We start from the raw sequence: 27,504 nt of genomic DNA, 5'->3' as shown, positions 1-27,504 counted from the left end.
TAGACCCATGTGGTTGATAAGAGTGCACTTTTCCCCACTGTGTATTGTAACTGTGCCATACTTGCCTGGCACGACCAAAAGACGTGCAAGAATCGCTTGCTGTGCTCATACTTCAAGAGCTTCCTTAGAAAGTACTTCATGAAAGCGTTGCTAGCCAAGTTTTTCTTTTTCAAATAATCTTATCTGGGTAGGTGTTTGTTCAGGTAGTATTTCTGTTGCTTAATATCTTCACCTCATCATTAAATGACGCATCTGTCCATTATATTGTTATGTGCCGCTACGAAGTTCCGTGGTGTACACCAAGCTCCTCCACCAAAGATGTTACGGGGAGACTTCGGAAGACAGGTGTTTGTATGATATTTACACAGTCAAAGGGATCAGGGCAACAGCAGCCTAGATGGCGCAAACAGGCCCTTGTTGCCTCGATCACTTTGATTGTGTACACCCGTCTTTTGTGATCTCCCCGTAACAATAAATGGCGCATATGCTCTGTAGAAAAGACTTGTGATTGATTCTGCTTCGCAGAGTTGTGATAACATGCCTTACTATTTTACAGTTTGTGTCATGCATTGCTCATTCTCGTTTGCTTACTATGCAGAGAGATTTCCCTGTTTCTTCATTTTTATCACAGTTACGTTCACTGTTTACCATAGAAGTGAAAAATGTTTACTGTGGGACGTTGTTCTGTGATTGCTTTTAAGTTATTTTCGTTGCATTGATAACATGTTGGACGTTTCAGTCTGCTGCTGCCCTTATGCGAGCAGGATGCTCAAAACCGCGCCGACCTTTCGTGCAGGGGTCACACTGAAAGGTTGTCTGACCGGGACCTCAAGTACTCACAACAGTAAGCCGCCGTTGCACGCCGCTGTTTTCTCTCCCGTATAAGCGAGATCCGTCATCGTTTGGTGATTTTGTTACTTTGTCACTAACAGCACTAACCTGTTGCTCGGTGACTCATGTTTTGCATTTTTAATTTTTTGTAAACGACAAGCCTATCTTCTCAGCTGTCACTTGCCCCTTTGGCTGACTATGAAAAGCTAGCTCGAGCAAGTGCTTTCACCTGATACATATTTAACAACACATTTGCAAGTTTTGAACGGCTTTTTTCTGGCTACAGGTTTGTAAGTGGCATTACACTGCTGGTTTAGAAGAATCGTGGATTGGAATTTAACACCTTTCACTGCATGCCCTACCACACCACTTTACAACTGCGCCAGTTTCCACAGGTTTGCTGCATGAAACTACTGGGCTGCGTTTCGTAGTCATTTGCCTCAATACAGAATCATGCATGGATATTGATTTTTAGTTTCGTGCATGGACATTGTCAGGGTGGTGAAGAGAATGTGTGCACTGTAGGGAAAATGAGAAATATTAAAAAGGTCCCGCGACACTTCTTGATAATGGTCAGTGAATGCTGCCGATCAGTTGGGAAGGCTGCTGTGAACATGCGAGTCAAATATGGTATCATGCAGTAGAGAATTCACAGTTATGTTATACGGACAGCTGGAAACTGCTCACTCTCCTTTCGCCAAATTCTGTTGTCAAAGGGCCCTACCACTTCAACTGAGAAAAGTACTCGGCTCGCGGCTGATTTGAGCATTCTCGTGCTGAATGCGTGATGACGGCATGCGGTGTAGGAGGCTATAATCACACTGTAGTAATGACACTAACACGCTTGTGATCACATAGAAAGTGAGCTGACATAATTAAAGAACAAACAAATTGGAGAAAATGCTCAGAACCATGATACGTGTTGTCATCAATTCTTACCGCTTTGTCGGCCCTCCTTGCCTAGCTTTTAGTAAATCTATCGGGACGAACAAAGGGGAAAATATTTTAAAGGGTGTGACAAATTCCTGTAACTCTGCTTGTACAGGACATATAAAAAACATTTCGAGTCACTCAATGCATGAGCCGATAAGCTGCAATAAATGATGTCACTCGATGACTGCTCGAAGTGTTGCAGGGCCTCTTCCAGATGGGACCGAAATATTTGTGTGGACGTATACAAGCCCTCTGAATGGAAATTTTAGCAAGAAAAAGTTTGCATTGTTGGGCAGCTTTTACTGCTGTCATATGCAGCTGAGCCCTTTTATAAGACATGCATCGGGGTGCAGTTCTCGTCTTTTATATGACGTGTCTCTTATGAGCAGCGTACTATGCTATGCATTTTTCTTATCGATCCCTATATCAATGTATGTGCACTGGTACCTCATATACCAACGTGTCTGTTACATTGGTGTCTCTTATAAAGGGGTTCTACTGTATAGCCGTCTATTGATTGTGCTTCCTTTCACGTCTTATCACCTAGATGCAGCGATTGCACCATTTCAACCATGTGCTCTGTGTGTGTTCGTAATTTATATCTGGTGCCGAAAATTTCGTTGTTCTGGAGTTCACACCTAGGAATCTTTCTTTGTGTCATGATAGGATTATATTAGGATCACTCTGTCTGCAGTTGTCAAAGTATAGGAAAGCTGATAACACGTGTTTGAATATTTATTTATTTATTTATTTACAATATGCTGCGGTCACAAAGGACCATGCAGGTGGGAAAATATACAGTTTCAAGTTTACAAGCACAAATGGAGCCGTTAGGCACACAAGCTCACAGAAAAGGGAAACAAAGCAATCTTACGGCATATCTAGAAGTATTACCAGCACAGCCTGTCAGGATAAAAAAATAATACAGTTCTAAGGAGAGTGACGCACACTATAAGAAGTGTAAAAGTAAACAAAAAAGAACTTCTCGGAATACGTTGGGTGCGTAAATTATGAAGTAACATTGCATCATTAATTGAAGACTGCATCAATTGAACAATGCATCATTAATTGAACACTGAGGTAACACTGCATTATTAATACGTCTGGTGCGTAAATTATGAAGTAACACTGCATTAATAAAACACATAGTGAAAAAAATGACAAAATGCAAAAGTTAAAGCGATGAACATTCACTGGTTTACTGAATTTCCAAATCAATAAGTAGGGCACTTTCAAATCAATAAGTAGCGCTCTTTCAAATGCACTTGCAAATTTTAAAGAAACAATATTTTCAGGCAGCGAATTCCAATCAGCAATGGTTCGTGGGAAAAAAAAGTACTTGAAAGGATTAGTGCGCGTTTGATGAGGAAGTAGATTATGTGCATGTCGATTTCTTGATGTACGTGACGAAAATGGCTGAATACATTCACATTAAGTCTATTGTGATAAAGCATAAATAAAAATTTGTCTTGATATTTTCCTGCGCTGCTCTAAGGTTGGAATCTTATTTGCCAGCATTAAAGATAATGGTAAATCTGTTCTCTTTTCTCTTATATTTGTTGAATATGAAGCGTACTGCCCGCCTCCATATCATCTCGAGCCTATGCTTATCTTTTTTGTGGTGGGGATCCCAAATTACGCTAGCGTGTTCAACTTTAGGCGAAACATAAGTTTTGTAGGCGAGAAGCTTAGCATAGGGTGGCGCGTTTTTCAGTCTGTGCCTAAGTAGGCCAAGTTTGCAAGTAGCTGCTGTACAGATTTTTTCGATGTAAGAGGACCATGTGAATTTGTTGGAGATCATCAATCCCAAATATTTGTACCCAGTGGCTTCTGCGACAGTGTCATCATTAATTTTATACGTGTATAACAAAGGTTGTCTTTTATTGCTTACGCGTAGCAGTACAGTTTTCTCGGAATTTCAGCAACATTGACCATGTGGTGCACCATTCGTGGATTTTTGCTAGGCTAGAGTTTAAAGAAATTTGATCATTTTTGCATGTTACCTGTTTAAAACAAATTTTGAAACAATAAGAGAAAAGCAGCAGAATACAGGTAAATGGAATGGTACTTTCTTGAAGCACAGCTCTTAGACACTCGTTCGTTTATTGAGCATCGTCGTCATCAATTCCGTAAATGGTGTAACCGATAGACATGCAAAAGTAACTGATACGCATGAAAAAAATAAAGTGAGAAAAGAATACCCAGGATTGAATAGAATTTGAAACCAGGCCCTCTGCGGTGCAGTCGAGTATTATATCACAGAGCCCCGATGATGCTTGGAAACACATTCGCAAAAAGATCGTTTACAGGCATTCTGTCGGGCAAGCAATCACATTAACAATTTACATAATATGGTGTGGTGGAAAAGTAAAATAACAACCAAGCGTCATGCATTGCTAATTGCTTATTGAGTGCATGGTTTAATGCTTTTCATCCATTGCACAGTGCTCAGCCGTAATACTTCGTCGTCATCAGCCACACCCAGTGTCAAGAAAGTGCACATCTTACCTTACAGATGTGTAGCGGGTACTAGGCTTATACACAGAGAGACTAGTACTGGCGTAGTGGGTGCTGTCCTGCTTTACACATAAACTATGATTTGTGGCGTAATCGATACCTTGTGAATAGGCAAAACTTCCAACTCAGTTGGCCTTGCCCCAACACTGAGCTGCACTAAGAATTCTCATTAGGTAGTACCGTAACTATTAGTGAATTCTTTTTACTATTATTTTGAGCAGATAATAAAAAGCTTGATGTGTGACAGAAAAAGCTGATGCCTTACTGTAACCATGTGTTAGTTGAGACACTGTAGAGAAGCTTGTTCAAATGTCTTTGAAGCTCCCTTCCAATCTCTTTTACTACATCAAAGAGCTGACAAAGTGAAGTAGTGTGATATTCACAGCTGCAAACCTCCCAAAGTATTTCATGAAAGTGCTTTGCCAAATCTGCACCATAAGTAAATGCAGGAAATTCATTTAAAACAGCACTTTTCATTGATGAACCTAGAGAAAACAAATACGTAAGTGTAGGAGATAGTTGGCCTTCGTGCATGTGGTACGTCTAGTTCTGCTTGTGTTATTACCGTGTAAAATGTTACAGCATTATGGCGTCATTTGTGTGCGAAAACAAAATATAGAGCATTAAACTTACTCAAGAGTTCTTGAGAAGAGACATTAGAAGTTCTGCTTTGGGTGTGCTAAGGTCACGTACAAGAGGCTAAGAGTAAAAAATTGGCCCTGAATCTGCATGTTACACTGCAAATTGCATCCAAAGATGATAGTCTTGTGTCTGGAGAGAGTGAACAAAACATTTATTTGATGTTCTGCGCAAAAAAATCGATGAATGGTATTCTGGAGGCGCTGCGTTAGAGTGCCTCGAGCGTGTAGCGGAGGCGAACGAGCGCATTGAGGCACGTTAGACACGAGCGCCATCTGGCAGTTATCTTCAAAAACGAAGGTGTGCGCGCCCGCGGAGAAAGATGCGCGCCAGTCTCGGAGGTCATAAGGTGTAAAACGCAAAGCGATGGGCATGTGCCACCACGTTGTCGTCGTAAAGCGCTGGAAACACTTACCTTTTTCAGCATCGCCTTGCACTGTCAGCGCAGTGCGATAAACGCTACAGTCCTTTGAGCTACTTGTGTGTGCCTCTTCTAGTATAAAGGCAGACATACAAAACATCGGCGTGTTGTTATGGCACCTCAGATATGTGCAATAATTGCTTTTTAATTGACAATCGCACAACTATACTATGAACGCTTAACCTTGGGCAACATTGGTGCGCGCTGCGGATGGGGTCGGCTGTTTGGTGCCGTTTGAGGCATCGCTGAGGGCGAACAAATTGACAACTGTGCAGACAGACAGACAGACAGACAGACAGACCAAAATTTTTCCGTCGAAGGTCCCCAAGAAAGACTATCGTCTTTAAAATAGCAGAACCAGGTGCGTAGGGGAGGAAAGTTCAGTTCCTAGAGAAAGTGCTTGAGTGGTGCAGTAAGATTAGAAAATGTTAATTCTTCAGTGGGGCTCACGGAACAGGGATTACTGCAGGTCATTGCCCACAGATCTTTATCTTGAGAGCCTAAAAATCAATTATGATAACGATCGTGATCCCCTCAATGCCAAGTTCAAAAGTGGTCTAAGCCACAGTAGCGGCTAAACTTGCTGGTCAAGAAATCATTGTAACTGTGACAGCTGAGAAGTGTGCTTTTTATTGGAAAGCAAATGTTGAGTGAAACCGTGGTTGCAGTTTTGCCAGCATTTTTTTTTTGCCTCGATGTCATGCTTCGCTGCCTATATGTAGCTGCGTACTACTGTGCAGCCTTTGCAGCTTTTTGATGCGTTTGTTAGCAGTGTGCAGCCAGCTTACTTGTTTTGTTTCTGTGTGCACTACTTTTTTATCTGCGCTTGTGAGCTTGCCCTGTGGACTTGAGAATGCAACATGCCTGTTACATGAAAAAATAGCATTAAAACCATTAATATTCAAAGCTCCAAACTGGGATTTGAAATCGTCAAGTCTCTGTATTTACTTTAATGACTGTTAATAATTAATTCTAGTGTTTTGTAATCGGGAGTGCCAGCTATGCACGACTCTTCTAGGCAGGCTTGCTTGTGCCAACATGTCATAAAGCAGGACTGTTTTGCGGTACGTTGAGTTTGATAGTACATTAATAACTGTTACCTGACAATTCTGTTCACTTTATGTTCAAAACGTACACCGGATTTGTTACAGCTATGGCGGGTCTTTTCTGTTTCAGCAAAATTGACGTCACGTCACCTCTACCACTATGAAGCTTGTGTTTATGCAACCAATAATTGAATAAACTGAAATACTACTTATTTGCAGAAACTCAACTTGAGTAAATTCGTTTCCTAACCGGAAAAATTTTACATATTTGACACTTTAGTTTGTGGAACCTTTGCTGTTTGCAACATTTTAATAGACAGTCGTTGATGACACCACGAATCAGCTGCTGTAGGAATGGAGTCTGGAGTCGTAATTTAAATGATGAATTTGTCTACCGAGCTAATCTTGACCTTTTATTGTAATGGCTCGTAAAAGTTTGTAGTTTGCTTTTCTTGAAATACCATACAGTCTCGGCTTTCTTTTTCTAAGCAAACTTTGTTTGATGTACTTCTTAACATGTAATATAGTTCGAAGATGTGATCTGATGGAAGGATTAGTAATATGAAACTACTCGTATAGATGTATACGTTATGATTTTTGTGTATAGGTCTAAGGAACTCTGAAAAAATTAGCACTTTGAATTCCAAACACAAGTGTTTCTCCAATTGTTCGCTGTCCCAATTATTTGCAATGTACTTGGCTATTATAGCTTTTTTGCATGTTACGTTCGATCAGAATCTGGTGGCATGAAGTATTTTTTCTGGCTTCTGTGTAAACTCACTGCATCTAAACGTGCGTATAATCATCACACTAACCTGCCAGTTCTGCCTTGTTCATTTCTTTTGTGATTAGAATTACAGCACCCTGGTCTTGTTCGTGAACTCATCACTTAATACATTTTCTATGTGCACTTTGGTAAGGTTATATGCATAGATGTGCACAGAAGCAAATGAATCTTTCAAAAATTGCACTGTGGGCTTGTAAGCCGTTGCCTTTTATCATAACGTTAAGATTGTTCGGAGCCCTTCTATTGTGGGTTTATAGGTTGCAGGTGTTTCTGTAAAGAGTGTCAGGTTGACTTAATTGTTCACTTCTTTATTGTCATCATTTGCTTAACTGCTGCATGATATCGAATACTTCCATATGCAAAAAGAGCTGCCGTCTTGCTTTCGTTTGTGTTGCATTGATAACAACCCAGGAGGTTTGTTCTAGATAGCAATGTCTTGGACTGAACGCTTACCTTTTTGGGTCTGCAAGATGGATTGTTCAGCTGAGGCTTGGCTTTTTTGGGAAAAAGTGTGAATGTAATTTCTGCACAATGTATACTTCATCTACTCAAGCTGACTTCTGGCAAGTCGGAAATTTTTTTTATGCTATAACAAAAAAATGTATAATGTAAAAGTTCTTTTTTTCTTCTTACAGGGGTACTATATAATTATGTAGAATGATGTTTTGTAATGCTGCCAGTTCAGATGTAAATGTCATGTTCACTTATCTCAAAAAACGCGATAAAATGCAAGGATAAGCAATAACTGATCTTCAGCTGACTTAGTTTACAGGTGACATAGCTTCCCGACCCTTCATATTTGTTCATTGAAATGAGAATGAAGGATAGAGATTTAGTAATCTGCTGTCGCAATAGCAACCCTTTCTTATGCAGTAGTTATATTAATTTTAAATTATTGTAAAATAAAAAAAACTATTGCTGAAAATCTAGAGTCGTGCTAAAAGTGTGACAGGGAAGTTCATATATGCACTGAATAATAGTTGGACTCGTTGGGGTGTATTTTTGTCACAAGAATAGTGCCATGAACCTTCCGTGCCTTTCCTTTCAATTATGTCATGGTGGACCGGTGCTTCCCGGTCATGAATGGTGTTTGCTTTTACCACAACATAACGTCCTTGGTAGAAAATTAGCGAGCAAATTTTTCATGAAAGTAAACAGGAGCGAGCTGTGATAGAGCTGCTGTTTTGGAGTGGAAAGACACCCCACAGAAGGCATTTGAAGTGTTTTTGAGGTGTTTTGGGGTGTTTTGTAATAGAAGCATAGCAAAGGTTGCAGCAGCTTTTGGAGTAAAGTACAGTCAACTCTCATTAATTCAAACTCGAGAGGACCTCTGAATTTTATTCGAATCCTCAAGAAGTTTGAGCTATCAGAAGTTCTCAACTATATGAGTCTGGGCTAGGTAACACTACACATTATGATTAGGCATTAATACTATCACATTTAAAAATTTTGTAAGTGTTTTTAAGCCCAAACTGCACCCAATGGACAAAAAGCAGGGGTGTAAAGTTCACAAGTTTATTGGCCAGTTACTGCTGATCAGACCTTTTAAAGAAATCGGGAATTGCCAGCTACTTCTTTGCTATATGTGTCTTCAGCACAAAGCTCTCTATACCAGTTTGGAAGCATTATGGTTTACCGTGGGCGTGCTTCATTTAAAACATTTGTTTACTAGCAAAGCCTTTTTCCTCGAAGGCCTAAGGCGCTTGTGTGCCATTTTTATACTGTTAGAATTATATAGGCACGCAAACTTTAAATAGTAGTGGGAAAGCAGGAGATATATCCCAGTATGGGACTGCAAAAAGTATGAATTAACCAAATGATGAGTTTGAATTAAGAGGCTTCTAAACACATTGAAGGTATAGAGGGCCAACCAAAAATGAAATTTTGTTTGAAATAACCAAATGTATGAATTACCAGAGCTTTAATTATCGTTAGTCTGCTGTACTTTCTGCCCCCTCGCGGTGGTCTAGTGGCTAAGGTACTCGGCTGCTGACCCGCAGGTCGCGGGTTCGATTCCCGGCTGCGGCGGCTGCATTTCCAATGGAAGCGGAAATGTTGTAGGCCTGTGTGCTCAGATTTGGGTGCACGTTAAAGAACCCCAAGTGGTTGAAATTTCCGGAGCCCTCCACTACGGCGTCTCTCATAATCATATGGTAGTTTTGGGACGTTAAACCCCACAAATCAATCAATCAATCAATCTGCTGTACTTTCTTCGACCTAAGAAGTGCTCTTAAGGGAGTAGAAAAAAGAAAGTCAAAGACAACTAAACCTCACTTCAGTCCTATTGCCAGGAGTGTTGGACCATGTTTATCAAACAGGGCACGTTTTGTAGGAAGCAAATGGGCATAAGAGTGCCTATGCTGCTCCTATTTAGGGACGTAGCTGCAGTAATGCTTTATTGCCTTCTCCACGTGCTTGCTTCTACGTTTGTCTTGACTCTTCTCAATATCTTCTTGCCTTGCTTTCTATCCCTTTGCTTTGATGCTGTTGCTATTGCTCCGTCTTCTTTCTGTCTGGAGCACCATCTACATTTTGCAAAATGTGTGCTCTGTTACACCGATATCGCAACACTCTTTTGTCAATGCTGTTGGGGCTGTGTGCTGCTGTGCCAACACTCTGCGACGTTTGCTGCAATAGATAGCCATGGTCACACCTTTCGCAGAAACATGTACAGTTAAACCCCTTTATAAGAAGCATGCACCGGATAGCAATTCTTGTCCATTATGTGAGATGTCTCTCATAATCAGGGTACTTTGTACTGGTGTCTTTTATAGCCATTTGTCTTTTATATCAGTGTCTTTTATGAAGGGGTGCGACTGTGTTTAGATTAGGAAAACCACTCTACCTCTTTGCGAATTCCACTCTTGCTATTGCTGCTGCTCTGTTGCTGCAACTTTTATAACTGGCAAATTGTGATTTGGCTTGGCTTGGCTTGGCTTCAGAGATTGACATTTAGCTCTTAGGGCTGTAGCCAGTGCTAACCCAATTTCTGTAATAGGGCACTTTTGCAGAACACTACATTCTTAATTTTCTTCTATTTAGTTTTCTGCTTGCTGAGCGCTGCACTTTGAATGCCTGATTACTTCTTTGCTCATTTACGCTCTCTGTGCTGTTGCAGTCGAACATTTTCTGCTTTTTCATGTTCAGTGCAAGCCTGTTTTAGTATTGCCTATGCTAAAAACCCCTGGTACTTGCTTAAAGAACTTCTTATTCGAGTTGCTGAAAGAACTGCTCATACAAGTTGCTGCTTAGCTTTACTGTCCACTAGCCATTTGAAAGGGAACGCTGAATTTGTGCTCAAACAACAATTACTGTTGATGTTCGGATACCAATTTTATGTATTGATTTCTGAAACGTACCTTACCGCTCGAAGTTTTAGTGGTATGAACAAGTTTGTGTTTTGCAACCGCGTTGTGACTATACCATTCTCAAGGTAATCTCAGTGTTTCCTTTCATACCGCTCATGACTTCACTTGTGTATGGTATGAAATTTAGGTCTTGGAAAAATGGACAAAGGAGAGACAAATTCACAATGGCAGTGTTCCAGTCTCCCTCTCTCATCTGTTCCTTTTTTTTTTACGATCTGGACTTCATGTCAGCAACAAGTACACACTGCAAATCTAGGTTCTTTATTGCATTCAGCCTTTCAAATACCCAGCTTTCATTTTTGGGGCTGGCCTATCATCAAGATCCACAGATTTGCTTCTACTCCAACGTCTCTTTTTGTTTCTCTGACTAAAGGGCACGATTGCCGCTTGGTCTATTGTACCTTGGTAACACCACTTCTCTGTTTAGTACCACGAATGATTCTTTTGAAATATACTTCTTCAGTCCATTGATTCTGATGGAGTTTTAAAGTGGACACCAAGTTTTCTCGAGGACAAAATTACGGCACTGACATGTCTGAAGAGTGTTCTTTAAAAGTGTCTGGTTCAGAGAGAGTGCAGCGCTGCTTTCTACAAAGAGAATGCTAAGTGGAACAATTTTAAAGGAGATCTGTGAATATGGAGATACTGTATTTTCTCGTGCATAACTCGCCCCAGCAATAACTGTTATGTCCAGTCAAACTACAAGGTTTGAGAAAACGAAAATAATTAGAAAAGAACAGTTCTTACGTACTGCTTTGAAGCTGCCTTTCTCGCACATCGTGAACCAGTGTCGCGAAGCCAAATGCACATAGAAATTCATGTACAACACGCAACTCGACTTCAGCTACTGAAGCGCTATATATTTTGTGCGAGTTATATGTGAGAAAATACAGCAACTATTGTGCTTTTGAGTGCCACTCTTCAACTAGACCAAAGTCCAAGTTCGTAAAATGCATGCTATGTCTGTGATGTGTACGTTTCACACAAAATTTCCCCTTTGTGTCAGTACTGCCTGGCACGATTTTTGAAATCCTTTATGCAGCATTCGTGCAGAAGAGCATTTTGGTATTGTTACGTTTGTCACAGCACTTTTCTTTTTACACTCCTTGCTCTCAGGGCCACACTTCCAATGGACAAGGCAGACAATGCGGTAAGTCGCATCAAGATCTCTTTTTGGGGTTGAGCAAAACTCATGGGAAACGGTCCCTTCCAAAAAATCTGCCAGGTGGTTGAAGACTCGGAAAAGAGGAAAATTACTGCATACCTTATAGTAAAGAATGAGTGTAAAAAAAACTTCTGTGGGTATGCTTCTAGGAAAGATAGCTTCATGGCTCATTATGTATTTGAAGTTTCGTTCAATTCAGTATTGCTATACTTCAAGTTGATTAATTTAGTCCAGTTTTGCAGAGAATTAGCCAAAATAATTACAGTAACTTGCCCATAAAAGAATTGGGGTCTGATTACAATGTCACATTCTATTCTTGAAGGTTAAGTCCTCTTAGTTTTTCCCCTTAATTATGACAGCATAATATTTCCTCGTTATAGGTTTTGAATATTTGTGTCAAATAACATGTCATGAAATTGTTGGGCTATTTCTGGAAGAGTTACATTACTGTTCCAGGGCTGCTTTGATATGGTTGCCTTATTATTTGAAAGCTATTCGAATAGTGTTTGATTCAGATTCGCTTATGAACCATCACTATTTAAATAGTAATTGATTCGGTCTTAGAGTTCACTATCCACACATTCTTAATAGCACGTCACCTTCCGCAATGTTGATGGAAACAAATGCTCTTGTCACGATCAAGGCACTTGGTAAGCCAAAAAATTCACGGAAATGAACACACTCACGGAAGCGCTCGGGCAGAACAGGAAAAGAGCAAATCAGCGCAAATAGTAAAGGTCGTGCTTCACTCAAATAGACGTATGGTAGATGTGTATAAGTAGTTGCATGATCCTCCTGATGGCAAAGGGGTCAATGCGGGTTGCCAAGTTGTCGTCCGCTTTGTTTGGGACAGGAGGTACATAAAACGTGGCCATGAGTCACGCGACTGTGGCGTCGGGTGCACCTCACGATAGACGAGTGCACCAGCCGGTCGGCAGTCAAACAAAATATTCATCTGGTGACAGGAGACCAATGTGGCTGTGTAGGATCTCTGGTTGCTGGCAGGGCATCTATCAACTTGAAGACACAAGACATGACCACACAACCATTATTTCTCAAACCCTAAGAACTGCAGTAGCAGTTTTTAGAGTGATGGGAACATGGTTTTGTAGTCACATGTCACATCATGCTTTTACGTTGCGTATTGGGGCTTAAAGCAAATCGCATGCCTAGGGGGTCTTAGAAAATGCTTATCGTAATAATACTACAGCTCAAAAGCAAACATTGACTTTGCAGAAATGGTGGCTTAGGGTTGGTGTAAATGCACAACAGTTGGTGCTCGGTGCCTGTCTTGTGTTTCTGTGCCCGGTTCTTAAGCTTTGCATAAAATTTTATGTAACCAACTTGCTAGCATTCTGAGCTAGAAATTCTGCTGGGACATTTGTGACCCATTAAAGTTATTAGATGTGCTGTTAGCAGCAATATGGCAGTATAGCAATTGTATTCATGTATATTTGTGCAAACACAATTGGCATATATGTATGCAAGGGGTGGTGTGTTGTCGGGAAAGAGAAGCTAAAATTTTTTGTAGATAATTTCAGTTTTTGATTACGGGCCATGTAAGACACATACAATGTATATACTTATAGATTCCCAGGTAGATGGGCGAACTGCAAGACTTCGAGTTGCATTGGTGCTGGGTTAGAGCTGCTGTATCTCCATTGAAATAGTTATGAATTCACTCTTCAGTTCGTTTGTCATTTAAATGCGAATTTGATGTGAAGGAACTATGCTTTCAACCTTCCTTTTGCCATATTGTAATAGATTGCTGAAGAGCTGCTGCACTTATGATGAATTCTATTGAGAGAACAGGTGCAAGGACGTCGTGCAGTGACGTGTGGGGGCAGTGCACTGAGAGCAAAACCACTCTAGATCTGCCACCGGAATGTGGCACGCTTCTGTAAAGTTGGTGAGAGGGTGACGTCCGGAGAAAAATGTACTGCATGATCGAAACATTTGAAGCCCCGGCATTCTCTGAGGCACAGCAACAAAGTATGTGTCAAATCTCTCACTTGCCTGTTCGCCGTTATCCTAATTCAGAGTTGCGTGGTGCGTTTGTACAACACATCCAGAAAACGTACGTTCATGCACCTCGTAGCTGTCCTCATTGCTAGTCATACAAATGGCGCCAATGCGGCCAACATCAGTGGTGTCAAACTACACATGGTTGCCACCAGTGCCACTGCGCTCGCTGACTGTAGGAAAATTGAAGCAAACGCAGAAATTGGGACATTTAAAAGTCGCGCGACTTTCGTCGTTATGTGCCTTCTTTGTTTCTCAAGCGTGAGCACTACAGCTGCTCCCAGCTCTTCAATATCTCTCTCGCTACTACTGTTCAGTTATAGAAACATGAGCTCTGAAGAGAGCACTTTCAGCATGCTTTTGATTGCTCCTGTTCTCCCAGTGGAATTCACTGCTAGTGTGTGCACCCTGTGAGACAGGCATAAAACAAGCTTCAGTGCAGCACGGGCAAAGCACGCCGCGTATTTGTAGCTGAACACATCAGAGCAAGGAGTCCCAATCTCACCTGGCCTACTCACCACGCCTCGTAGGAGCCTTGGCCATCGGGTCCACCGCACGAAAACGGTCATGGTGGGCACAACAGCCGAGGAGATGGCAGTGCTGTCAGGGACGGCACGCTGGAGGCCATTGCCACCACCACGAGGCTACCAGCCACGAGCTATGCCATGCTCGAGACCGACATCCTGGGAGACAGCCCAGGTGAGAAGCATTGACAGTCATTGTGAAGGATTAAATGCCTGCTAGACCAGATGAACCAACCAACAGATGTAAGAAGGGATGCTGTAGGGCGGGCAACTTAGGAAATAGTAGCAAGCACCAGTATGCGCGGTCACATTAAAGGCTGTTTGATTTCTTGTACTTTTTTTAATTGATGTTGTTAATTGATGTTGGATTGTTTGCAGAATATCTACATCCCTTTGCGAGCAGCTATGTTTTAAAACACATGGCTGTTGGAAAGCACGTGCCAATGTTTTATCAATCATGATGGCAGTAGAAAAGAGCATATTACAAACAGAAAAAAAATTGTGACAGTAGCTGGGATAGAGTGTTGGTATTTTGTATGCCTGAGTGTTTCAGGTGGCATAAAAACTAAATCTGCCGAGCTTTGCGGCTTACAAATGCAGCTGTTCATATGAACATGCAAATGGTTGTAGGCCATTTGCTTTTATATCACCTATGGATAAAATTGTCACATGATGTAGAAATAAGGCAGCGAGGAAGTAAAAAAAAATTTTAACGAGTACTTTATTGGGCAAAGTTACTCACTTAAGAAGAACTAACTCAATTTTGGCTGCTATCACCGACACAGTAGCAATGTTTGATAGCCATGAATTGAAGTGCTTCATGAGCTTCTGGTGATATCTTTGTCTGATGCTAATTTTTTTTTAACTATCGTGACAAGTGCATGTGAAAGAGAGGACATACAGTAAAATCTCATTAATTCGAACTCTGTTACTCGGAAATCTTGCTCAATTCAAAGTATTTCCACGGTCTAATATTTCGCAATGTAAGTTTCAGTGAATAATTTGAAGCGGCAGTCAGCACCAGTCTGGTTAATTTGAAAACTTTGGGTGCAGTGTGCCGATTCTCAATCCCGATTTTGCCGCAAAACCGGGGGAACGACGTACCTTGAGAGCCGCTAAGCAATGTATTGTAGCAATACTAATGAGTAGCAGCTGAAGCACAGCAAACTTAATGCGTCCAGCTCGAAAAATAAGATTGTAAAGAATTAAATAAATAATAGAGGTCATGTGATAAGCTTCACTGCCCTGCAACATAGCAGTCACGCGCAAGCAGCATGTTGCATGCTTCTCACAACGTTGGCTCGTCATGATTTATCTATTTTTTTCTGGGAATATGAGCGACAGTCTGGCGGAATTTACAATTTATGCAAACCTCCATGTACTGGTTGTTCTAGCAATTTTCTCACTGGCACTGCTGGCAATGTTCTTGCCTTCAATGCCTACTTCGAAAACTCAGTTGGAAAGTTTTAATGATTCTATATCCAGCCAAAACATGTTGCGAATTCCATCACACTGTCTATTAATAAACTTATTTTTTATTAGAAAGAATGAACGAGTCGTCTCATTATGGCGTGCTGACACAGCGAGGAGCACACGACATGCTGTTCGCGGGTCACTACTGTGTTGCAGTGAAGATGTATTGCGTTTCGCTGCTGTGCATTTCAGTTGATCATGACAACCTTTTTTTTGTTTGTCTCGGTGGCAGCAGCGAGGCTTGGCCTTCCCCCTTGTTCGCAACGAAATCGTTACCTGTTATTGCTGAAAAACATAAGCTTTGGAGCTGCAAACTAGCCGGCACCATCGCAGTAAATGACCAGCCCTGATTACTTTGAATAATTTCAGATTTCTTGCATCCCACTTTTTGTATGTTCAGTTAATTAGAAAATGCACCTAATTCAAACATTTATCATGGTGTCAGTGACTTCGAATCAACAAGGTTTTACTTTATCAGGCAGGGTAAAAATAGTGCAACTTTAGAAACACTCAGGTCACATGATGCATATAGATGAAGCAAGAACATTGAAATACAAAATGGTTTTAGTGAAAATTATACAAATGAAGTTGTTTCATAGCCAACTTTTAACATTTTTGCTATGCACCTTCAGTAGCAATTATACAAGTTTCATGGGCACAGAATATCTGTGTTTTGCTATATATTGTAACGAACGAGCAACAGCAGCCTCACCCCCAGAGGTTGCTGTTCTTAGTTTTTCTGTCGCGGGCTCGTGGATCTAGGCGATCTTCCTGCAAGGACGTCAGCAAAGGTCGATTGTTGGCCAGGTGACGTGGAATGTTGTGGGGACGGTGAGCGGAATTGGTGACGCGGAAGAGTTGAGGATTGCTGGCTTGCCAAATATTCGGCGATAGCACGGGGAACATAGAGGCCGGTTGTCGGGAGCACGCCGTACACTGGATTTCCGTGTAAGGGGTGGGTTGCCATACTGCAGTGGTCCTAAGTAGAATGACGGCGCCGTCTGCCGGGTGGATGGACGGGACGGATAGCCAACAGCCGGTGCAGGAGTACGTATTGCTTCGGCGTACGTTAATAGTGGAGCTTTGGCTGAACGTGGGGCCGTCATGGGTTGGATTTCGGCTGGACGCAGAGTCGTCATGGGTTGCACCAGCTGCCGGACCTCTTCGCGAACGACATCCGTTAGAGTAGCAACATGGGGCGGAGAAGACACCGCGTGCAGCTTTTGCAGCTCCTCGCGCACAATACTGCGCACAAGCTTCGTCAGGTCTTTTAAAGTCGTGACGTCAGGTGTTGGCAGGGCCGATGACACTGACGAAAACTGCCAGGACGCTCATACTGACACGAACGCTGCCTTGGCATTTTCTCCATTGTCGTGGCTTCACAGAGGAAATCCTCTACAGTGCTGGAAGGTTTCCGCACTAGTCCAGCGAACAGCTGCTCTTTCACTCCCCGCATTAGGAGGCGCACCTTCTTCTCTTCCGTCATTGAGGAGTCAGCTCGCCTGAACAGCCGTGACATGTCCTCAACGAACATGCGAACACTCTCGTTCGGACGCTCATTTCGAGAATTGAGGAGCCGTTCCGCTTGCTCTTTTCGGTCAGAGGTTCGGAAGGTACTCCGCAACTGGGTGCAAAACTCTGGCCAGGTTGTTATGGTGGCGTCATGGTTTTCGAACCAAGTGCGCGCAGAGTCTTCGAGATAAAAGTAGACATACTGAAGCTTTCGCTGCTCGCTCCACTCGTTAACGCTGCCGCAACGGTTGTAGTCGTCAAGCCAGTCGTCGACGTCCTCGTAAGGGTCACCGTGTAACGGCTTCGGGGTTCGCGGGGCGTTGAAGAATCATGGAGGAGGCAGCATCGATGTCTTTTGGGTTTTCGTTCCCGCATTAGCCATAGTACTGCCGAGTTCTGGAAATGGTCCTAGTTGTCGCCTGCTACGCCGTAGGTCAGCTGGTTCTTCCAAGTCGAGACTAGTGTCGGGACCTTGCTGGTGATTGCAGTGCATAGAACACTACCCAGCACTTCCACCTGAAAATGTCACGTGATTACAGAAAGACCACAACGTCAGTTCACAGGAGCAACAGCACAGGACGTCGAGCCGAACCGAATGTTAGAGCACGAGCACACAAAAAACAGTCCTCTTCTTTTTCACACCATGGCACATACTCGCACGGGCATGGCTAAACCTCATTCCATGCCTGTGGCAATATGCTGGTGCTCTTTTATTCTAATCTCTGTAGAGGTTATCCTCCAGTGGCAATTGCTATCCGGTATACGCCAGTTAGGCTGTTTGTTGTGAACCATTTTTTTTTTTCAAAAGTGTATACTACCCAAGTTCTTGTTTTTATCCTTTTTTGAAAATTTATTAACTTAACAAACTTTATCCAGTTCGCTAAAACTTTAACTGGGGGTTGCAGTATTCATAAATAAATAATAAATAAATAAACAATTATGGCATTAGTGGCCACAGTGAAACATAGTAAGGAAAACGCTGGCATAACGATGGAAAGTAAGAGATCCAACAATGGAATTGGAGTTCTAGTATTCTAATGGCATTTCTTTAGCCTAGGGATCTCTTATTTTTGTAGAATATTTTATTTCATTTCTTATGAATTATTCAGCTACACTCAAATATCATCATAACAAAGTTGCATCTTACACGAAGATAAGTTCACTATATCTGCAAAGTCTCATAAAGGTATACTCTTAACACTATATCTTTTGCAAGATTATTCTTTATTTTTTTCGTTATAACAAATATTTTGTTATATCTGGTTTCATTATATCAAGGTTTGAGACTCTACAGTGGAACCCCGCTGTTACGTTCCCCACTGCTGCGTTTTCCGGGCCGTTACATTGTATTTCATCAGTCCCGGCACAGGTCCCATGGAATCCCATGTATTGCGATCCCCGCTGTACCGTCATAGTTGTGGGCCCACTCCCGTATGATGCGTTGCAATCGGGCACACCGTACCCGTGAACCCGCGCTGGGCACGGCCATTTTGATTTGACTTTTCAGTCTTGGTCTGGCTTGGCTACGAAACTGGGTGGGAGAAGCCACAGGTGAGTTGGAGAGGCCCCCACTAGGTGGCCGTCAAGTCAGAAAGCTATTGGCTATAGCGCTATTGCCATCGTGATCGCCGTCACCTGCGTGCCACCGGCTCCATTGCACGACTCCTGCTGGCACTGGACACAAAGGAAGGCTCATTACCGGCTGGGCTTCGCACGGCGAGTTTGCTGTCTTATTGTCATGTCCTGATCAGCCCTGATGGCGTCGCGCAAGCAGAAAGCACATTCCCTTGAGGAGAAGCTCGACGTGCTTCACGCAGTCGACAAGCAGTCAGAGTGAAAAAGGGCCGACATTACTAAAGATCTTGGTCTGCCACCATCGTCACTTAATGGCATCATCCCAAAGCGGGCCGAAATAGAGGGGAACATGGCGCTCTTCAGCCCAAAGGCCAAACAGGCTTGTGGCGCCAAGTACTGGACACTTGACAAGACCCTTCTCACTCGGTTTAGACAAGCTCGCACCCCTGGTGTTAACTTCGATGGCAGCATTTTGCACGAGAAGATGATGGAGGTAGCCGACAGACTGGGCGTCACCGAGTTTCTTGCGTCGAATGGATGGATAGACGGTTTTTGGATGAGGCACGGTATCGCTTACAAGACTGTGAAGGGAGAAGCGGCAAGTGTCAACATAGAAACAGCCGATGTTTGGAAATCGACACTGTTATCTACTAGCCTCATAAAATTTATAACGCCAACGAAATGGGCCTTTTTCTAGAGTGGAGCCATCCAAGTCGTTAAGCCTAAAAGGCGAAGCCTGCCACAAAGGTAAATGCAGCAAAGACCCGTTAACAGTGCTCCTGTGCTGCAACATGGATGGCTCGGATAAACTGAAGTCGCGGGGGATAGGGAAGTACCAGAACCCGCGGTGCCTGAAGAACATTCGCAGCATGCCACCGCAGGAGCATCCGTCGTGCATGGATGACCTGTGCTTTGTTTGAGGAATTTCTGCGCTATTTTGATAACAAGATGGGCGTGCAGAACAGGAGTGTTCACCTTTTTTTTGGACCACTGTGCTGGCCACTCGAGAATCCTCCGTTTCTACGGAACGTCAGGCGTGTGTTTTTCTTTCGGAACACTAGAAGCCACTTACAGCCACTGGATGCCGGCGCCGTGAAAAGCCTGAAACATTTGTACCGAAAAAGCATTGTTAGGAGCTGTCTTGTGCGTATTGATGGCGGACAGCAGCCTACGACAATTTCCGTACTTGACGCCTTGCACTATGTCACTTCAGCGTGGACTGCAGTGCACGCATCAACTGCGAAGCACTGCTCTGCGAGGTGTGGCTTTCGTATGGACAGCGAACTGGACGAACCTAACAAACTAGAAGCAGCCTCTTAGGAACAGGAGCTCACTGAGGCTATGAATGCGCTGGGTGCCACAACAGTGACCTATGACGACGTCTCCGTGGATGCTGCCCTCGGGACGTCGTAGTGCCACAGCATCACAGAGATTGTTGTGGACTCGGTTGCAAGTGGGGCTGGGGACTCCGGTGATGATGACGAGCTACAAGAGTGTGGGTAGTTGGCCAATCGAAGTTTTGCAGAAGCCGTTGCGGCTCTGGACCTCCTCTGCGGGTACGTCGCACCTCAAAGTGACGCTGAGAGTAACGGAGTCTTTCACGTTATTGAAAAGTGCGTGGTACTCTCCAGCGAACATAAGAAGCGGCAGTCAAGCATGCTAGATTTTTTCAAAGCTTGTTGAAATAAATTGTTTGAACTCAACATGGCCCTGTTTGTATTCAATTATGGAGCTTTCTCCACTCTAGCATTTTCCCGACCGTTACGTTTTTTTTCCCAGTCCGCTGAAAAACGTATGAGCTGGGTTCCACTTTATCTGTACTGCACAGTGGCGACTAATAAACACTCCAGTTCCGTGTTATCACTGTCTATTCTTTTCACTTGGTCAGCTTATTTGCAACATCTTAATTCCCAAGTGCATCGTACCAACTCACCCATGCTTCCAGTTCAATATAACCAAATCATTTAATGTTAGCATGAGCGCCATTGCAGCTCTTCTTCTTCTGATGGCTTATTTTTCCAGAGGACCACGATGCCCGCGAAGGCAGCGTGACTCCAACGGGGACGCTGGAAGGACCCGGAGCTGCGGAAGAGGAACCCCTGTCTGAGACAGAGGCCCCTACGAGAGATGCGGCAGGGCGCCCCGAAGCCCCACCACGGAAGAAGGAGAAGAGGCGGTCGCATCTCGTACCCAACCTACCAATGGTGAGTGGGTAATGCAGGACAGTTCGAACGGAACTTAAATAAACAGAGTGCGGTTGTACAAAAACACCTTTGTAAGCATGTGAACTCGTAGCAATATGCTTGTGTGGGTCCATGCAAGAATTATGGGCATAGAAATGAGTCGGGATTCAGACTTGTACATCACTTTAACAGCATATCAGGTTAGATTACAGAACATAATTAACCCTTTGATGCCTTAATTATGAAACTTCTGAAGAAAACAAAAATTGTTTTCATTTTGAAGCTTCAAGTAGCAACATTTAATTGATTACGCAGTTATCTAAAATGCATCTTTAATGCATAATTTTACGTATGCTGCAAATTCTCCACATGCCACAGAAGCGAAAACCTTGCAACAAAAAACGCACTTCAGAACTACGCAAGATGTCGTGTGCCACGTCTTGAATGTCGTGTGCCACGTCTTGAATGCGTACACGGCAACTAAACAAAATTACTGAAGATGGAACTTGCGTCACCCAGGCGAGAAAGAACATAGAAGTGAGCACTCCTGTACGTGCTCTTGGCCATCAGCTACAAAGCAATTGGTTCTAGCTGATATACATTACACGAGACTGCGCTAGATTCTTGATGCTAAAAGCTACGTTCCCCTTGAGTACTTGGCATTAAAGGCAGCACGCATTCCGTGACTTGCTTGCTTGAAGTTTTTTGGTATGTGGCGAATTCGTGATACTAGGCGGTAAAGGGTTAAAGCTTTTTGAAATCATTGTGTGAAACAAAACACAGCACAGGAAGAACTGTCCGGACAGGATAGATGCTCACTTGTGCAGAATATTCCGAGTGAAGCAGGCATGCACGTGCCACAAACTAAGTTCACCTGCAAACGCACTGAAAAAAATTATCAGAAATGCTAATGCCTTGCCAAAGAGCGCAGTTCTTTGTCTGTCAGAGCAAGTGACAGTATACTTGGGTGCATGTCTGTATACGGCAAGCCTCAACAATTTCCTTTATGAATCTGCCGCTACATTTGGTTACATTTGTTGCATTGTCAGAGAACAGTGCAGAGTTGAAATTTTTAAAACACCCAATTTTTATTTTTCAGTTTAACAGCATATCAGATGTTGACAGTGAATCAGGATGCATGTGGTTCCGCTACCTCTCGTTAATTTTTTATACCGAGGGTCTCAACTTCAGTTGAAGTAGCGTTTTGATTGAATTGACTAATCCGATTGTCCATTTCATGGAACGCTCATTGGTTGGTGTTCTGTAACTGGTAGTGAGGCTTGGTGACAGTCTGCCAGCTTTCAAGCCTTATCCAATCGGCATGTGCCGAAATAGACAATCTACTTAGTAGGACCTTGCAGCATTCTTTTCTCAGTAAAATGAAAAAGTTGGGTGAGTTGTTGTTGGTTCCTGATAACTGAGGGGGGGGGATGCACGAAATACAGATGGCTGCTGGTGGCACGATATGTTTCCGTCCAGTTTTTTTCTTCACATTTACGTTAGAATTACTCCTGATAACATCCCCTGTGCTTTACTTTGCATAATTGTGTGGTAGTTGTCATTAGTATTGTGTTCAACAAAGTAAATGAGCCCTTAAGTTTACACTACCTTCCGTCATTTACAGCACACAGGTTAGTGTCGTGTTTTCTGCAAAGGCGGAGGTGGGCCATGTTTGCTCAGTGGTTAGTTCCGTAAAAAACAAAATATACGTCGATCCTCCCGAACTTTGAATCTCCAAAAAAATTTTTTTTGAAAACCGCAAGGTATCACGCCACACCGTTACCTTGATAAATACGAGACACAGCCAGCTGCGTTGTGGTGACGTTTCTTTTTATGTCAACATTATTCTTATAAAATGAAGGGCCAGAAGGCCACAAAGTCTTGTCACTCAGACTTGTCCGAACTTTGAGTCCAGCGATGTCTCTTTCTCACTAGTTACCTCCGTTCCATTTGTTGTGTTGCTGATGCAGCATTGGCGGAAAGACTTGTGCACCATCTCTTCTGGAAGAGATTTCCAAGCTGACGACACCCAGCCACAAACGGTTGCGAGCGGTGGACGTTGTAGGCGGCGAGTGATGTTCTTGGGACTGTTCAGCATGCACTCACTGTAAAGATTGCACATGCGATATTTGCAGGGTTTATTGAGTACTACGTCCAGTGGCTGAAGGATTGATGTTAGTTTCCCAGGGATCTTGCGTGGATAGCGAGGTCCCCAATCTCGCGTGGATAGCGAGGTGCCTTCACTGTTGTCAACTTTGATTTCAATTGTTGTGCTATCATGTGTAGCTCTTTCTACGCACTCTGCTGTGGTTTTTTCAAGTAGTAACATTTAGTAACATTGTGTAAGACCACTTGACAACGGTAGCAGTTGGAATTGTAACTGAACAAACAGTAGAGAATAAAAAAGAACACAGGGCTTAGGTAGACCATGTTTCTTACACACATCTATAAGAAAATGTTTGTGCTTAAAATAGCAGTTGATTGATTCAATGACCGTATTGAATAGGACGCTAGTCAATTCAATAACTGAAAATACTCAAGCTCGTAAAGGTTTGTACAAGAAATTCAAGTTATTTTTATGCTATGAGAGTGTCATCTGTCAATTTGGCAGTAATGCCTTCGCAGCATGTCACGTTGGTTAACGAGCCCTCTTCCGTTTTCCCACTTTACCTACTCCAGCAGAAGCCTGTAAGCAATGGCCTTCCGCCGACACCCAAGGTACACATGGGTGCCTGCTTCTCGAAGGTGTTCAACGGCTGCCCCCTCAAGATCCTGTGCAGCACCAGCTGGATACACCCTGAAACCAGGGGTGAGTGTTTACGAGGTGGAGGAGGGGTGTCGACTCCCATTCAAACTGGTGGTGCGGAGTGCTCAGCATTGATCACAGAAAGGGCACAGGCCTGCATTCTAGGGTTTCGGTCGAAGCTACAGGTGAACCTGTTCACAAGAGATTCACACTAAAGACCAAGTCTCGCCCTTTATATAAGGTGTCTTATAAGCAGGGTACCACGTAGACATTTTCCTATAAGCACCCTATTTCAACTTAGGCACTCCAGTGTCTCTTATACCTAATTGTTGGTCATGTTAGTGTTTTTTATAAATAGGTTTGACTGTAGTAGATTATATGGTAAGGGGATCGGATGCCAGGAGATTTCATAACAAAGCAAAGGTTTAGTGCACAGTCGAACCCTTTATAAGATACGCTGATATAAGAAACAAATCGGTATAAGAGACACCAGTGTGCCTGCAGTAAAATATGGGTTGGTAGGAAAATGCATACGAAGTACTCTGCTTATAAGAGACATCTCATATAAAAGATGAGAATCGCTGCTCAGATCTTGCCTCTTATATAGAGCTGCAACTGTAACAGCAAGCTGAGGTAGTTGGTAGGTATTAATGTTCCATAGACAGGACATGCAAACAGGGACACGAGAGAGAAGTCAAGAGAGTAGACAATCCGACTAACAACCGCTAAGGCACACAGTGGCGGAAGAGAAAGAATTTTAAACAATGTTCTGTGGTTTAGCCAAGTCATGGAAAATGTGCCTTTCTTTCTTTATAATATGCTGTATACACAGTATAACTCGAAGGACCGCGAGTTCAATATAAGAAAAATTTGATATAAAAAAAAATAGAGGCCCGAAGAGCTTACCTGTTTCGGATCATCACCCACAATAGGTGTATTCAAGAATGACAACTAATTTTGCACACACACCGCAACAGAATGATTTATTTGCGTGAAAAAAAAATTGCTAACCTTGACTTGCTTCTTCGTTTTTGAAATGTTGAAGACGCTAGTCTCAATCTTATCTCAACTCACAAAACACATAGTCTATGCACTCATCGTCGTCGTCTTCACTGGTTTCCGCAAGTTCCGCAGTCTCGAAGCCTGCCTTGCGGAAGCCGTTGACCGCTGTGTCCATCTTCACGTCTCGCCAGGCATTGAAGATCTTTGCGAGAGAAAACTTCGCGGAGATTCTCGGCCACTCCTTGCTCCTGTCCTTGCTCCTGATACGTCCATGTCCTTGCTCCTGATAGCTTCGCTTTCGCCAAAAATGGTTTTGCCAACGATGTTGTAGCGCTGCTTAAATCGGTGAAGCCACCCGCTGCTGTCGGCGAAGTTGTTTCACTGACTACAGCGGCAAACCATTTGGCCTTGGCTATCAGCATTGAGCCATCCACCGAAATGATTTTCGCGTGCATTTATAAAGAACAGGCCTACAGTGCCTTTTCTACATTCCCGTGGGCAGAAGCGCACACATGACAGGCTCCCGATGTTCGCTGCTCCGCTGACTTTGCCTTGATACCTGCCTTGTTTTTCAACAAGGTACTCTAGAGTGCTCCGTGGTATCCAGAAGTCGTCCGCGATGGTCGAACATTTCTCGCTCACCTCAACACGCTAATAGCCTTTAACTTCTTCGCAAAGTCAAGGGTCTTGCGCTTCCTGACGCTGGTCATAGCTACACGAGAACTCGACAATTCAAGGAGCTCGCAGCGGCTTTGCACACCACGTATGCAAAAGAGAAATGCTGCACATGCGGGGGTACGTAGGCAACGCGACAGCTCGAGAGCAACAAAGCACTCGCGAGGCGATGGCTACCTGCAAGGGCAACAGCAAAATACGCGAGCTGTGGTTGGCAGATCAAACCTCGCAAAACAGCAACAAAAAAATGAAAGAAAAAGCGAAATGAGTTAGGTGTCGGCTACTTCGTTCCTGCTCTCTGAGCCGACGCATAGGTGGAAAAAGCATAAAAGAAAACCTTTTTCGGACATTTTTTTTCGGACGTTAACCTTTTTTCGGACATTTCGGACATTTCGGGTTATGTTGGAGGCGTGGTACCATGTGGAGGTCGCTGGGCACTTCCACGAAGTGTCTGTGGACAACTTTGTAGAAGCAGACTGCAATGTCCAGGCCGACAGCTCATGTGACGAGGAGGGTCGTCCAGACAAGGCGCTGGCTACACGCGTGTACTCCGCCGCTGAAGTGGCGGCAGCATGTGGTATCATTCGCTGTTGTATTGCCCAAATGAAGGGAACCGGGCTGTCGCACCTGGACAGTTTTGATAAAATCGAGACTAGCGTCTTCAACATTTCAAAAATGAAGCAGGCCAAGATTAGCGATGTCTTTTTCATGCAAATAAATCATTCTGGCGCGGCATGTGTGAGGAACTAGTTGTCATTCTTGAATGCACCTATTGTAGGTGATGATCGGCTACAGGTAAGCTCTTGGGGCCTCTATTTTTGTATATCGAATTTTTCATATATAGAACGGATCTGCGATCGCCTTCGAGTTCGATATATTCGTGCTCGACTGTATCTGCTTTGAATTCGCTTCAAATTTGCTTCAAACTTATAATTTACTACTTGTGCAAGCCTTCTGATGATAGAAAGGAGAGGGCCAGAATAAACAAAGAGCACAACACGCAGATCAGCTGGCAAGCTTGGCAGCAATGTGGCTGCTGTGCTAAAAGTGAGCGTAAACATCGCTGCTGCATGGCCTGGGCCCCCCCCACGTATGACAGGATGGAAGTCGCAAAAAGTGTTCAGAAACATGGCACCCAGGGCTTGTTCCCAAGATCTGCAGCTTCAGTGTGTGTATGTGCCGTAATTAAAAATATAGTTCTTGAGATACAGTCGACTCCTCTTAAACGGAACTTGAAGGGGATCCATAAAACTGTTCCATTTATCAGAAGTTTCATTTGAGCAAAGTACATTTATTTAGTGAACCAAGACATTTATTCAAATTGCACAAACCTCACCTTACTCATGAGGATGAGTAGGAAAAAAAAAAAGGAGTGAAGAGTGGTTCGTTTGGCAAGCTTAAGTTGTTTTTTCACAAGCTACGCACCCATGCCTGACAAACTAGCTAGAAATTCTGGACAAGCTTCATGCTCAAAATAGCGCTGCAAAAATTCACCAGCCCTTTTAGCTGATCGGTCGGGTGGCACCACTGCACTGGCAGTGTCATCACATTCATCACTGAAAGGTTGATCCTCATCTTGCACTTCGGCAATCATTTTCTTGACAGTCTCTTCATGACAGGTACGAACATTTTCATCAATTGATTCGTAGTCCTGCAGCGTGAAAGGGGCAGAGGGCACGACTTGACTGAATATTGTCTTAAAGTCAGCATCAGCAGGGCTTTCTCCTTCATCAGTTACTGCTTTCTTGCACTTGAAAGCCAGCATGGTGAAAGCATCTGTGTATTGTTGTTGCCTTCACTTGCTCACAGGCACAAGCCAAAATGTAAATGGCTGCCAATAAATCTGTGCTGTAAAATTTCCCGCTGCCTTCTCTAAGCAGCATTTGATGGAGCAGTGGTCTGCAATAATGAACATTATTGTTCTGAATAACCCTTTGATTCATCGACTGCATCACTGACGTTGCATTGGCTGGAGAGAACTCCAGGGTGACGGCTTGAAGTCCTTGAACCTGACCGTGGGCTGGGCAATTATCAACGATAAAGACAACCTTCCTGCTTTGCCTCGTAAATCTTGCATCTTCCTCC

At 43.3% G+C, this 27,504-nt stretch overlaps 1 protein-coding gene across 12 annotated transcripts in view; it reads left to right on the top strand.

Annotated features, from left to right (window-relative positions):
* Positions 1-27,504, top strand: part of hppy (MAP4K3-like protein hppy) — a 225,569-nt gene that overhangs the window by 154,113 nt on the left and 43,952 nt on the right. For 4 of the 12 annotated variants that reach the window (XM_075866054.1, XM_037419101.2, XM_075866050.1 and 1 more), the window contains 5 exons: positions 740-844; positions 11,659-11,692; positions 14,260-14,428; positions 20,836-21,017; positions 23,676-23,805. In XM_075866054.1, the coding sequence (XP_075722169.1) occupies positions 740-844; positions 11,659-11,692; positions 14,260-14,428; positions 20,836-21,017; positions 23,676-23,805 (620 nt within the window). The remainder of the gene's footprint in view (positions 1-739; positions 845-11,658; positions 11,693-14,259; positions 14,429-20,835; positions 21,018-23,675; positions 23,806-27,504) is intronic. The other 8 variants (XM_037419105.2, XM_037419103.2, XM_075866051.1 and 5 more) reach the window with 4 other exon arrangements.

The sequence above is a fragment of the Rhipicephalus microplus genome, chromosome 6 (assembly GCF_043290135.1).
Source record: "Rhipicephalus microplus isolate Deutch F79 chromosome 6, USDA_Rmic, whole genome shotgun sequence".
Taxonomy (NCBI): domain Eukaryota; kingdom Metazoa; phylum Arthropoda; class Arachnida; order Ixodida; family Ixodidae; genus Rhipicephalus; species Rhipicephalus microplus.
Note: the sequence above shows the minus strand (reverse complement) of the source record. Positions and strands in the feature narration are given on the sequence as shown.